The following is a 15125-nucleotide window of genomic DNA, read 5'->3' as shown; positions in this document are numbered from 1 at the left end:
ATCGTCATTTTAGTGCTTTGATCTGTTTCAGAGAAACTTCAGGATCCTAACAGAAAATCCAGACTCTTTTTTTTCTTAAAATGCGCAGCTTTAATTAGCAGAAATTTTTCAGTTTCATTGCCGAAAGATCGAAAAGTGTTAAGTACAGTTGAAAAATTCCTAGGTGAGATATTTCATGATATGGAAAAATATAGGAAAGTTGCTGGAAACTTACAAGATTCTTCTTCCTACGATTCATCACCCAACTATTTTACATTACGCTCTGACGAAGTAAAGCTCGAGACACTGTGGATATTGTTTACCAGATGTCGATCTCCAATCGAAGTCTTGAAATACATATTTGATCAGAGATTAACCACACTCACGTTGAGATTCTTCAGACTAGAAGGATATAGCCAACATTCAAATGAAACTTACATATCATTACCACGCTCAGTTACACAAATGTACTTAGAAAGTTTGATTGATGAGAAATTCGGAAATGCAGAAACGCATTGGAAGTCAATTGGTAAATATGTCTTATTCAAAGAAAACTTTTTCTGCACAAATAAATTATACTTCAAACTTCCTACATTTAACAACAGTTTACAATAATGTCCGATCTGTTTTTTTTTTCAGTTGCATTTGACCAAAGGACTTGTACAGACTATGAATGTGTCATTCACTATGCACTTCTAACTGATCTTCCTGCGTTTGACATCATTTTGAAATATTTTCGAACGTGTGGTTATGCCAAGAAAGAGGGGGAAAAATGCATTATTGTTCCCGCTGAGTACAATGAGAAAGTCATAGAGAAGATGGGTGTAGATATTATTACTCATAAAACAATCGAAGATTGCACCATCCATAAAGCTGTCATAAAACAATGTGAGTATAGACTTGAAGTCGAGAATTCTTCATATAAAGAAAGCATGCATTATCACAACCTTTCTGTTGTAAATTTAATACTTATTTCTTGTATTAGCCATTTTGAAATTCGTAGATCTCTTTTCTGATTAACTATTCATGACAAGTTCAAGTGACTCTGAGACAGTGGATCTGTTTATATTATCTAAGGCATTCCTTAGTTTTGAAAGAAAGAATAAATATCAAAATAAAAGGAGAAAACAACAATTAAAAAAAATTATTTAAAATGAAATATGAATGCACGAGATGCAATTTTGCAAATTATCTTAAGTATTCATTTATTGACTTTTAATGAAGAACTAGCAAATAGTTTTCTTTAGTTTTTTCATCGAAGATCTGCATAAATTTTCTTTACATTATCATGAATAAAATCCATTTTCTTCTAATACGCAAAAGTACTAACCTCGTTTTTTTCGAAATTGTAGAATTACCAAAATACAACGACATTGCAATTATTTATATTAAGAAACAATACATTTGAAACATACAAATCAAAGTAAATACAGAAAATGCAGAAAGGAAAATACATCAAACGTGACCTTCTAGATTAAGACGCTAAAGTGGCTGGGTAGTTGTGACGATTTTTAGACTATTTTGATCTCTTTTAGAAGAAGAGATCCATATAAAGATATAATAAAATGATCAAACTTTAAAACTAAAATTTAGGAAATTTTTTATTGTCTAATGACAGTTGGCAGCTTAAGATATCATATTTCAAAATTTAAGTAATTACTCTGTATCTGGTGGTTTATCAAAAAAAATTATTTGTTTACCCCCTAGCCTCCTTAGAGTAAATAGGGATCTTCTTATTTAAAGTTCAAAACAAATCAAATATTGTCAGCTGAAAAATATGCAATACGATGCAATAAAAATTTTTGCGTTAGATTATATTGAAAACAAGATCCACGTACTGTGAATAATTCGCCTTAACAATTCCAATAAGAAATATTGAATAAAAAGAACTAGGGAAGCTTTCGAACTCATTTTTCAAAATAATAATTAATACATCATTTAGTTAAAAAAATATAATTGCAAACAAAAATACCGTCAAATTGTGTAAAATTTAAGTAAACTATGTATGATCGGATTGATACGTTTTTGGCGTAAAACAAATTGTGTCAAAGGCAACAAACACTGTAGGAAAGCGGCTGACCGTAGTATATACTACGGTCATCAAAATATGTCGGTCGAGGTCACTGGTTAGAATTTTTCAGTCAAGATTTTAAACATTTGCCAGGTTATCTGTGTTAATTCTTGCAAAAATTAAATGTACGCTAATGAGAACTTGCTATTGGTTATTATAACTTACTTGAATTTAAAGAAATAAAGCTGTAGGACGACCTCAAAGTTTTTGACATTGATGACCGTAACAAAATATTAAGATGACCGTACTATGGATTTTTTCCAATGAAGTAGGATGACCGCAATATATATAAATATAATTTAATGTGTTTTCTTTTCTGTTGTAGAGACAGACATATTATGTTATTTTTGTGTTAAAAAAGACAAAGATTTTTATGTAATTTTGAACCATAGCTATGGCACGCCAAATTTACATAAATAAGATAAACATAGTTTCACAGTCGATAAACTGGGTTTATCGCGTGTAAACTATAGTTAAAAGCGTTAATCTATACATGTATTTTACATCTGTAAATCATAATTAACGCGATTATCTATGTTTTACAACCGTAAACTATACTTAACACCGAAAACAATCATTTGCAAAACATAGATTATCTGATCAATACAGTTTCACTATTTGTAAACCATAGTTTACAATTCTTAACTACATGTATATAGTTAACGATCTGATAAATATAGTTTCACGATTTCACTATGATTAACAATTCTTACCTATAGTTTAGGATTGTAAATTATAGTTTACAAACGTGAATCTATATTCATCAACAAAATCTAATGTAAACGCTTTATTAAAAACAGAAAAACTTAGATTACCATGTCTACATGTATCCTATTAAATGACGCGATGCAACGCAAATCAAGTTATTGTTCTGTACAGGGACGTAGCAACCGGGGCGGGGGGGGGGGGGGGGTGGGGGGGGCAGGGGGGGCCTGCCCCCCCCTTTTTCCCAACATTACCTTTACTATAGAAAATGTTTATTGAAAGGATGGTTGCCCCCCCCCCCCACTTTTTACCATAGTATAGTGATATCAAGGAATTGTACGAAAAAACTGGGAGTGAAAGTAACTTGGCTTTGAAAAAGTTGGCCACTACCCCCACCCCCCGCCCACGAAATAGGATTTTCGAGTTTGGGCAACTTTTAATTCTCCGTTTTTTTTTTGTTTTTTTTTTTTTGCTTTTGTTTTCAGGTAAGTAAAAAAAAATTCTCTGGTTGCCCCCCCCCCCCCACTTTCAAAAACGATGCTACATGCCTGCTGTAACAGAATATTTGCATATGTAATTACACACAAATGTAATATATCTTAGAAATGAAAGCTATCTATACCCTACACGAATTCATGAAATATTCTCTAAGCATTTTATCTTCTATTGTTTTAGTAAGAATCCCAGAAGAAGTAATTGGGTGGAACGTTAAAAGAAAACAACGATTTATTCAAGAACTGAAGCATGGGAAAGCTCGAATTCACCGAGCTAGAGTAATAGTTGTTGGCTGTGCAGGAGCAGGTAAAACAACTTTGGTTGAAAGACTGAAACATCCAGACAGAGATGAGATGCCTACAACTACCACAACTATTGGTCTTGATGTTCACAAAAATGTGTTCCTAGTCGATGGCGGGAAACTAATGTTGATGGGTAAAACATGTTTACATAATTATCTATATTTGTGGTCGTATACTTTTGTCTTATTTCTTATGCTCTTAATTGTATAACCTTCAATTCTCTCTCTAAACAATAAACAAGAGAGGTATATGGTTAACCATAAAACTTTATTGTAATGCACTTCATTATATACTCTTCTTCTTGTTCAAAACCCCAACACTAACAAAAGACGCAAACGAAATAACATGTTGGAAACATAGATTAATTGAAAACCAACAGGAATATGCCCGAAAATTCTGGAAACATGACAATCTTACCCTGTAAGTGTTACTGACATTCTGATACTTCCTTTGAAACAATATGAGGGCTCTCATTATTTTCATTATTCAAATTATGAAAGTTGAAACTGAACAACCGATAGAATGATATATTCATCGACTCTTTCTAATCAAAATAGTGTTTAGTCGTTAAAAATGACTAAATTTAATGTTAAAAATGACTAAATTTAATGAAGAATGTAAAGTAGAATATTTCAGCTTTGACGACTTTATATTGAGCGGTTATATTTAGCTTACACGATTTTGCGCTCAAAAGCTTTGAAATTGAATTCGAAGGTTTCATTTATCCAAATGATTTTAATGGTTTTTGTTTTCAAAGAGGATATTCAAGGGGGCGCTCAAGTACAGAGATAGTGGCAGTTAATGCAATAAATCTTTAAACTTTATCTCAAACGAAGATCTGGTCATCAAATCATAAAACTAATAATAGGATTTGTTTCATTCATTATTTTTGTCAATTCAGACACCAAGATCCATTCTTACTTTTTCCGGTGTGTATTTTTTGCATAATTCATCTTTTTATATTTTTCCGTTTCTTTCTCCTTAAAGAACTAAAAATCTATTTTCCCACGTCAACAGGCTTAACTTTATAGATCGATTTACGCAGCATTGTTAAGGCTTGAATAAGGGGGAAAGGTCTAATTTATACGGGAAATGTTTACTGTGACGTCACACAAAATAGGTTCATGTAGATTTTGTATTCCTCATAATATTAGAAAACCAAATCAAACCATTATTGTTAGTACTACCATCGTCAAAGAAATCATTTCTTACCACAATAAAGAAATGGAAGAACTGTACAAGGAAAGAATAAAATATCTACAAGAAACTATAGATAAGCAAATATCCGACATAGAAAATCTGATAGCAGAAAACAATGAAATAAAAAAAAATTACAAATTCGGCACTAGCCAAATCAAACTTGAACGAACGGTACTCAAGAAAAAATAACATTAAAATATATGGAGTGAAAGAAATTAAAGGAGAAAATGTCTTGGGGGTCGCACAAGAAATTATTCAGGGAGACACAGGGGTGAAAGTTCCGGAGAGTGATATCATCGCTATTACATCGTATTCCAGGAAGACCGGGTTATCAACGGCCGCTTCTGATGAAAATGAGAAACAATACAGCAAAAACCCGGATTATGATCCATAGGTAAACCATGAAGAAAAACACGGATTCTTCGATTCGCCTCAGTGATTATGTGACCTACTTGAACAGCAAACTGATAAACAATCTACTCGAAAACCCCAAGATCAAGACTGCATGGTATTACAACGCGCACATTTATGGCCAAAAAGGGGAACGAAAGGGTGGTGTTTGACATCTTTGACGACATAGAAAAAATATTAAATCCTAAAGACGACCAGGAGTGAACGCTGTAATACTTACGCACGGGTTCTGAGATTACACAGCATAGACAAACAACCGGTATTGAGCTACTACTGGGAAAATTGAGCTACATGTACTACTGGGAAAATTTACTATGACAATTTCAGAAAAATCCTTAGCATCATTTCAAACTTCGTTCTAAGCTCTAACAAAAAATACTGAAAAATATATATGGTCCCATGGCGTTGATAGGTCAAAAATGCAGTTGTTTTCAACTTATAGAGATCCGCAGTAAATAACACGCTACATAAAAAATCAACCCTCACTCCTAAAATCTTCCCTGGTAATTCTGTAGTTTCTGTAATATTTCCTCATCCTATCATTTATTTCAAAGGTCATTAATTTTACTTTAAAATGAAAACAATATTAGATACCTGATTTCAGCCAATGGCGTAACGCCTACCCATTCAATATTCTGTTCAATGTTCCATCACAAACAAAGCCATGTTTCATCCGGGGATTTGGTGCTCTCATTCCTATACCCATGTACCTTACACAGGCGCCTGAACACTGTTATTACCTTGGAAATCTGTCTCGAAGCGGGGAACCCCCGTTTGTTTACAACTTTTGATTCTTACCTTGCACAAGACGAAAGACCACCTTTAAGCAATCGCTTAATGGTAGCTTAATGGTGACTTAATGGTGGCTTAAAGAAGTTAATTCCTTTAAGCCACCATTAAGTCACCATTAAGCTGCAACTTACAGGTGCTTAATGTCCAAACTTCATTAAGCTACCATTAAGCCACCATTAAGCTGAGCTTAATGGTGACTTAATGGTCAAATCTCATTTAACTTTTAAGCATCTTATATAGAATCTTTGAACTATTTTTTAGTTGTTTTAAAATCATTTACGCAAAATTTATACTGACTCATAATTTTTTCTCGATCGTAATTTCTACGAGTTTTTTGACAACATGCATAAACTTGAAAACACTGAGAACAACGTTAGCTAACAGCCACGGGGGCTTGCTTCCAGTGTCTAATTATTATTATTTTTTTAAATCATCTACAGTGATAATGAAATAAAACATCCTTTATCAGTGCCATATATTATTTAAAACAAAAATAATAAATCATTATTACATGCGGTGTTTTTATTTTTAGTGTATATATGATTTTTAAAAATAAACAATTATTACACACCGGGAGCAAGTCCTTGTGCAATATCTAAAATTTTCAATACCCAAAATCCATTTGTTCTTAAATTATCTTTATCCATGAACACAAAATACATTACTTTTTTTGTAAAAATGGTGTATATATTTCATATGTTAAAAGAAACATTCCACTACAGAATTCACGGGAATATAACTTTAAGTCAGATAATCTCGCTGTTTTTTTTTTTGGGGGGGGGGGGGTACTGGTATACAAATATTTAGTTTTCAAAGATTGAAGAAACAAAGAAACATTCCACTACAGAATTCACGGGAATATAACTTTAAGTCAGATAATCTCGCTGTTTTTTTTTTTTTTTTTTGGGGGGGGGGGGTGTACTGGTATACAAATGTTTAGTTTTCAAAGATTGACTTTTACCTGGGACCTATATAGGTCACTGCTTTTACATCATGAATAATTTTAATTAATACGTTATTTTTTTAATTTTTTTTTTTAGATACAACGGTAAGCATGCTAAGTATCTGTCAAAATCTAGATGGTCTTTTATTTCTTTTTTTTTAAATGCAGCGGTAATTATAAGTATCTGTCAAAATCAAGTCGGTCTTGGATGATTGTTACTTCAAAATCAAATTTCAGAAGAACAGCCGATCAGACTAAACATGACATCCGACGAGATTTATACACATTGAGAAACGGATAAGATTAACAGATTATCAGTGTACAGTACACCGACTGGTCAGACAATAGACCTTAATTAGGTGTCCCCCGTCCCCGGTTAACTAACAGGGAACTATACACACACAACGTACACTTAGAACTATATTTTGATGATCAATTATTTTTACAAAATTTAAATTTAACGCAAGCAATTAACAAATTAAAAATTATGATTCATCGTAAAAAGTCAATTATTTTGATACCCATTATGATACAGAAAGAATTGAAACTGAATATGATATTCTAAAAAAAGTTTTTGTAAACGTAATTAACCAGGTAACTCAAGATTACGCGAGGATTGACACTAAATTGTTGACACAGAAACCGTTTATAACCGCAGTACATGTATATATGTTTAAAAAAAACAGGAAAATCTGTTTTTCGTCTTTCTTTTTCGATGATAGATTTTTGCGTTTTATCTGTAATGAATTTATTTTCAATCATGATTTAAATGCTTACATGTATAAATTTTTCGAATAACACAGCGAAGAAATCCATCACATCACATCAATCTAAAATCCGAACTCAATGTAGATATATTAATGTGATAAAAGCCTTTCAAAAAGATCCACAAATAATATTGTTTTTATATTGATGAATTAATTCAAGATTGTTTGAAACGTTCAACAAAATACTACTAATTACTTTTCCTAGTCCAAAAAAAATTTGAAAAAAAATAAAGTTAAATATTGAATATTTTCCTCTACATGCTAGAGCGGCGATAGCCTAATGGATATGGCGTTCGCCTTGAAAACAGAAGTCATGGGATCGCGCCCCCACAGCGGCGATTTTTTTTTTTTTTGGAATTTTGAATTTCGTTCTTTTTACAATATTTTTACCAAATCAAGATATCTGCGAACTCTTCATTTATAATATTGATAACAAATCACTCCAAAAATAATTTTTCACCCATAAAAACAATATTATCGACGGTGTAATGTGAATTAATGGTGGCTTAATGGTGGCTTAATGGTAGCTTAATGGTAGCTTAATGGAGTTTGGACATTAAGCACCTGTAAGTCTACCTTAATGGTGGCTTAATGGTGACTTAATGGTGGTCTAAAAGTAACCATTAAGGACCTGTAAGCCACCATTAAGTAACCATTAAGCCACCATTAAGCTACCATTAAGTTAGAAATTTGGCTTAATGGTGGCTTAATGGTTACTTAATGGAAGCTCACTGGTGGCTTAAAGGTGCTTAATGGTGGCTTAATGGTGGTTTAAAGGCGGCCTTTAAGCTACCATTAAGCACCTATAAGCTACCATTAAGTCAAGCTTAATGGGAGCATTTCATCTTGTGTTGTGTATTTTTATTATACCGAATAGGACCATTCTTTAAAGCCGCTTAATCCGAAACAGGCACATATTATCTTACACAATAAAAGTATGTCATTACATAGATAATATATATAAACTAGAGCAAAGCTCGTTGCAAAGCAACGAGTAGGTCTTCCTTCCTGTTTTGACCGGAACTGACGTCAGCAAAGGAAATCAATGAGCTAAGTCCTCTCCAGTCATTTTAAAATTTCAATTTTGCATCAAAACCTTTAAAAATTAGCTATTTTGGGCTACTTCCGGTTTGACAGGAAGTGACGACGACGCACGAAAAGTTAATTTTTAGGCTCCCAGACGTATGTTGCCCAAAAACTTGTCAAAAACGGCTAAAATATGCATTTTCTGACAACTTCTGGTATGACCGGAAGTGACGTCGCCGGACGTATTTTGATGACTGCAATAGATTTAGCTTGACATTTTGAACAATTTTGCTTCTTTGATGTATTACAAATTCTCAATACTTTTTGAGATATCTGGAAAAAAAACTTTTGGCCCCTGTAGATCCCTTAATTTAGGGGGCAGCCCTTTTTTCGAGATATCAGATCTTGTAATTCTGCACAAATTTTGTTCTATATGTTTTAACAAAATATTTTTAGTTTAGAAGATAAAAAGCAAAATATGAGTAATTTTTGGCTTTTTTAAGCGTTCTAAATTTTGATTCCTATATAGCGCCATTTTGAATAGAGAAATCGAAAAACAAAAACCGATGTGCACAACTTCAATCCTTCTATTATCTAAAATCAGTAGAATTTCTGCTCCAGCTTTAGCCGTCTCTGAGCCTTTGTCTGGAAACGAAAGCCTATAAATTTTCGTTTCAAGGGAAATAACTCAAAACCGGAGGTGACTTTTTGAAAATTTTGATATTATTTTGATAGAGTTTAGTAACTTCTAGTATCTCTGAAAATTTGAGCGAAATCAATTGAGAAATAAGCGAGATATAAGGCTTCAAAGTTGGCGTCTAGGAAGTAGAAGAAAAAAAAAGAATAATAATCTTTACCAACAGAATCAGTAGAAGGTCTTCCGTTGGAAACGGAAGACCTTAATAAATTATAAGATTGATTTAATAGTTTATTACAACAATCTTTACATGGAAAACATAGACGAAAAACCTTATTGACAAACAGTAGTTCCTGACGGAAGTTAAGATCTGTTGTGAAGTCATTTTTTGAAAAAAAATAAATTTATTGGTTATATCTAATAATGAACATAATTCAAACTCGAGCACTTTTTTGCATTAGTAAAAGCCTTAGTAATAATACTCCTTTTAATAAAAATTAAGAAATAATTAATTGAATACAATCCATAGCAATTTTTATATTAATATGCATATTTAAAGAATAAAGTGAAATCAGATATTTCTAAAGATTTTTTTGAAGGAGCTAAAATAGGTATACATGTACTTTGTTGTGAAAAAATGCTCGGGTTTGTTCTTCATGAGACATAAATGTAAGCCATAAATCTGATTTTTCAAAGGTGATTTCACGCGATATAAACATCGGATTATTTCTTGTGTGACCTAACAAATTCTTTTTTTAACTTTTGAATTTTGATATCTTTTAAAAGAAAAAGACTTTGGGGATATATAATTAGATGAAAGTTGAAACAATTTATGGACAATTAATTTTCAAGAAGAAAAACGAATATATATTTTTATCGATTAGAATCGGACCAAGCGGCTTTAAACGTGAGAAGATGTACAATCTGCTTGCATATACATGTAACGACATACAGATGTGTTTGACGGGGAAATTTTATATTTTCGAGGGATTATACACTCTAAATTTTTTTTTTCATTTAAAAAAAGGGGGGGAGTATTATCCACACTTCAGGTGCCTGTGGTATCTTACGGACATTCCATACATGTGGATAATGGTATTAATTATTGCCAGAACAATTCTCTACAGACATTACTGTAACGCAAAATATGTTTTATTTTTCTTTTCATGTTTTCTTTCTCTTACTTTCCTCTTCTTTCTTTTCACGTATGGCATGTTTTCAACAAAGAGATAAATACCAAACATTTAATTTTCAGTCTGAATTCCAGTTGTTGTCAAATGCCTATGTCGGTACATTATTTTGATGGAAGTTAAAATATTATCAATCAACTGTCAAGGGCTGGGTGATGTCGCAAAACGTAGAGATGTTTTTTCATTATTTAAAAACACTGAAATATTACATATACTGCTGACAAGACACTCACTTCTCACCTGAAATAGAGAATGAAGTGAGAAACATGTTTGTTATACATGCATTTTTAGTTCTTTTACAAGTAACTCCAGAGATGTTGCATTTTTTGTAAAGAAAAACTTTGATTTTAAGGTCATATCAGAAAAAGGTGATTAAGATTGAAATTTCCATATCATTAAAGCTTGTCCAAGGTCAAGAATTAGTTATATGTACTGTATATCGTGCAAAAATTGATGCTCCAATTTTTTTTTTTTTTTTTTTTTTTTTGAGAACATTGAAATATATTTAGAGGACATGAATTGTAGTAATGTTATATGGTGCGGGGATTTTAACTTGGTGTTTAAACCTGAACTAGATTTTTTTAATTATAAACATGTAACGTGCGAGAACCCATTATTGCCGATTTTCGTTTTTACGTTTAAAAATCTGTCAAACGGTAGTTATTTGTAATTTTTTCGCAAGATACATAAATTACACAATTTTTTCAGCCCCACCAGTCGTCTCGTAGAAAGACAAAGTTGTCTTGAACTAATAAACTCACCGGTGATATACAAACCTTTGGAAACGCATAAAATAGCGGTCGTGCGACAGGACATGTCATAGAGTTTTCGGCTAGATTTCCATTTTCCTGACAGAATCAGTCATGTTTTGGCGCAAAGCAAATAAATATTCACCTGCATGCAATGATACTAAACGAAATTATCCGTGATAATATTTCTACTTGCAGTATTTCACGAAAATAACAATGAGTAAGAAGCGTCTGCTGTACGACGCCATTTTTGTTTAATACGGGAGCGGATCAAAATCCACCACACGCACCTGTTCTTAATAAATCTGCAAAAGGTTATATTTGCTCATATCGCTTCAAAATGATATGGACGACTTTGTAAATTAACATAAAAAGGTAAAAGTGTCTTATTTATTTCTTTTTAAATAAAAAAAAATATTTATAAAATGGGATATAAGAAAAAAATACACAAGTTCTGGATGACATGAGAGTACAAGGACATATCTTGGATTCATCCTTGAAGAAATAATATACTCACTTAATAACTTGCTCTTAATATTTTTTAATCAAGAGATCACACAAAATAAATAGAACCCAGGTCATTTTAGAGCTACAAAAATTGGAAACTGAAACCTGGGGCTGAAGGGTCCAAAGCCTCTAGTCAAACTTTATAATTGAACAAAATTCTTTCAAATAATAAATACCAGGGTTACCTTTAGCTAATGGCATACTGCAGTATTTATTGAACTATTATGTAGTTATATAATCTATAAATATACAATGACAAATGTACATGTTAAAATTTACAATTTAACAAAAACACTTTAGAAAATTAAAATGCTTTGAAGGTGTTTTATTTGTTTATTTTTCAACTTGTGAAAAAGATGCAATATAGGTAACAAGATAATACCAACCCCAATGATTTAGAGAGTACCTTAAAATTAAAGTTAAACAAATTCAAAATATTGTTTATAGTTTGTAAAATTCGTAATTCCTGGAAATCAAGTGTAAACAATGCAATTCTTATAAGTACGAAGTCTGCTTCTGAAGGAGGAAATAAATTGTTTACTAAAATAATTTTAAAAAAGAACATGCATTGCCAAATATATTGTATACTTCATAGATCATAAAACATTTAATTTCTGGAACTTGATGGACAAACTTACACAATTCTCTGTGTAGGTGATATGCTAATTTAGATTTAAAAAAAAAAATGGAAGGCATAGGGAAAAAAAACAAACCAAAAAATTAGATTTGTATGGCAATCTAATTTTTCTCAGTGGAATTAATGTAAATTCAATATTTAAGAAGGTGGAATACATATGCAACTGAAGATTCCCTGTGTAGAGTGCAGAAGAATTAGAAATGCATGTATTTAAAATTTTTATGGTTTATGATAGATATAAATATTCTACTTACTTAGCCAAATTTAAGTGGAATTAATAATAGTTCAAAAACATTTTTTTCCTTAGAACTAACAGAAAATACAAGGAAACAAACACATGCTAGAAGTCTTTCATTTACAAGCTATATTAACATACATCAGTGTGTAACAGAAAATTTTCAAATTCAACTGATATCTTTTAAATGCATGGAAATAATTTTTCTTGAATTGACATAGATAGTAAATGCCTAAATCCAAATTCTGTATCAAGCTTTGCAAAATGATACTTGTGTATCTGTCAACAATCAGAAGGTACCTTAGGCTAGTATTAACATTAAAATATTTCCATCTCGTGTGAATATGTCTTTGTGTCTGACACTGAGGAGGTCCAATATGTAAATCTAGTGCGGCTGTCTTTGCGTTTAACGTCAATGAGTGGGGACTATATAAAATTGACACTGGGGGCCCCGTGTAATTTGAATCTATTTGTTTATTTTTTTTTAAATCTAAATTTACAATTTTATTTCACAATGAAAAGAAAATATAAGGAATCACTGTCTAGTTACATGTAGCTAGCTTCACTCGTTATGCAAATTATTCCACATTTTCAACTATCATTAATATATATATATATATATATATATATATATATATATATATATATATATATATATATATATATATATATATATATATATATATATATATATATATATATATATATATGGAAACATTTTTTAATGTAGATGAAAATAGAGAAAAAGTTATTTCCATTTACAGTTACAATGTTTCTTTACATACTCCTGTATATATTTTTAATTCTTCACATAAAACCGTCAAGCTATAGTTTAGCAGCCATAGGCAGAGATCTGTATGACATTCAATTTAAGAAATCTTCAGATACTGTAGTCAATCATTTATTTGGTCATTGGCAAGGCACAGTGAGAACAAGTGCTTGATATATGCCTAAAAAAACAAATTTGGGATACAGAACAGTAATCCAAAATAAATAAACTAACAAATAAGTTATTTTATTTGATTAATAATTTAAGTTATAAAAATTCCTATTTTTATTGCTAAAAATATTTCAAACATTGACAGTGCATACTGAAGATTAGTTGTTAAGAACTTTAGTATCTTTAAACACAATTGTAACCAAAAAAAAAATTTACTACTTGAGAGATTCATAGAACCTTTTCGAGTTAATATTATACAGTTATGGACTTCATAAAGGTCAATATGTGGTTATAAGGACTCATGGCAAGTGATATTAACTGAAAACACAGGATGTCATTATACATATTTTACATGGCTTCGTCGGCAGCATACCAGAATATTTCCCCCAAGGTAACAGGAAAGCCCAGGAGTGTTATGCCGCCCAATGCCGAAGGCAGAGGGCGGCATAACATCCAGGGCTTTCCTGTCACCAAGGGGCAAATATTCTGGTATTGCTGCCCGAGAATTGAGCCATGTAATATATGGTATATAACATTTTACGAGGGCTGTTCAATAAATAATGTCCTGAACTATATGACATACATTACAGATATCATATGACATTAAACTTGACTTTCTCTCATTATTGCATCTTTCATAGATTTATAACTGTTTAAGTGACCACTTTCCATCAAATAGTTTCATAGCGAGAAGCTGGGAAACAAGAGCTTTATGAGACACTGCATTATAAATGAATGGTAAAGAATCGGTAAACTAGAGTGAAAATAAAAGCTTCATTAAAGCTGCCGTAAAACTTGTTAAAAATCCCAAAGAAATATTCACTGAAATATGTGACATTTACAGCAACCAATGCCTGTTTTATGGACAAAAGAGCAGGTGGATTTCAATAATAAAAAATTAAATAATGGACATCAAAAATGGGTACCGTCTGTGCCAACAAAAATTATAACAACTTATGTACTGTTCGCCAAATTTCAACAAATAATAGAGAGGTTGAGATTTCAAACGTGTACGTGTATGGGTACGTCTAGTAGGGGAATAACCTAAATTCTGTGTGTATTACGTCATCGATTTAAGTGACGTCAAAATTGCTACACGTTCGTTAAACTTGTAGAATGGAATCTACACGTAAGTGAAAACGTGTAGCTTTAATGATAAAAAATAGCCAATTTAAGTGTGAAAATGTGATTGTTATACATTATATAGGATGTTTACTTTCACGAGCACTTATTTTTATCAAGTTTTGTTTACAAACTGACGACAAAAAACTTTCTAAATAGTTGAAACAGAGACACCGATCGCAGTGTACAAGTACATGTTACACGTCATAAAAATCTCAACAGACAAATTAAAAATAACGTGTATGTGTACGTCAAAATTTCTACAAGTACACGTACGCGTACAAGTTTAAGATCTCAACCTCTCTAAAATTTGATGATGTATGATTGACTTTAAGACACATAGCAAATTTGATAGACATCATATCGGGAGTAGTTTATACTGTTTTTAAGAAATGTTTGACGGTAAAAAAGCTTGGT

At 31.7% G+C, this 15125-nt stretch overlaps 1 protein-coding gene across 1 annotated transcript in view; it reads left to right on the top strand.

The window, feature by feature from the left end:
* Positions 1–15125, top strand: part of LOC134261693 (uncharacterized) — a 99629-nt gene that overhangs the window by 69959 nt on the left and 14545 nt on the right. Inside the window, exons 6-8 of the mRNA XM_062744104.1 lie at positions 32–508; positions 619–867; positions 3431–3685. Coding sequence (XP_062600088.1) covers positions 32–508; positions 619–867; positions 3431–3685 — 981 coding nt within the window. The remainder of the gene's footprint in view (positions 1–31; positions 509–618; positions 868–3430; positions 3686–15125) is intronic.

Source organism: Saccostrea cucullata, unplaced genomic scaffold (genome assembly GCF_032062105.1).
Source record: "Saccostrea cucullata isolate Sc308-1 unplaced genomic scaffold, CSIRO_AGI_Scuc_v1 ctg1775, whole genome shotgun sequence".
In the NCBI taxonomy this organism is placed as follows: domain Eukaryota; kingdom Metazoa; phylum Mollusca; class Bivalvia; order Ostreida; family Ostreidae; genus Saccostrea; species Saccostrea cuccullata.
This window is presented reverse-complemented; position numbering and strand designations above follow the sequence as displayed.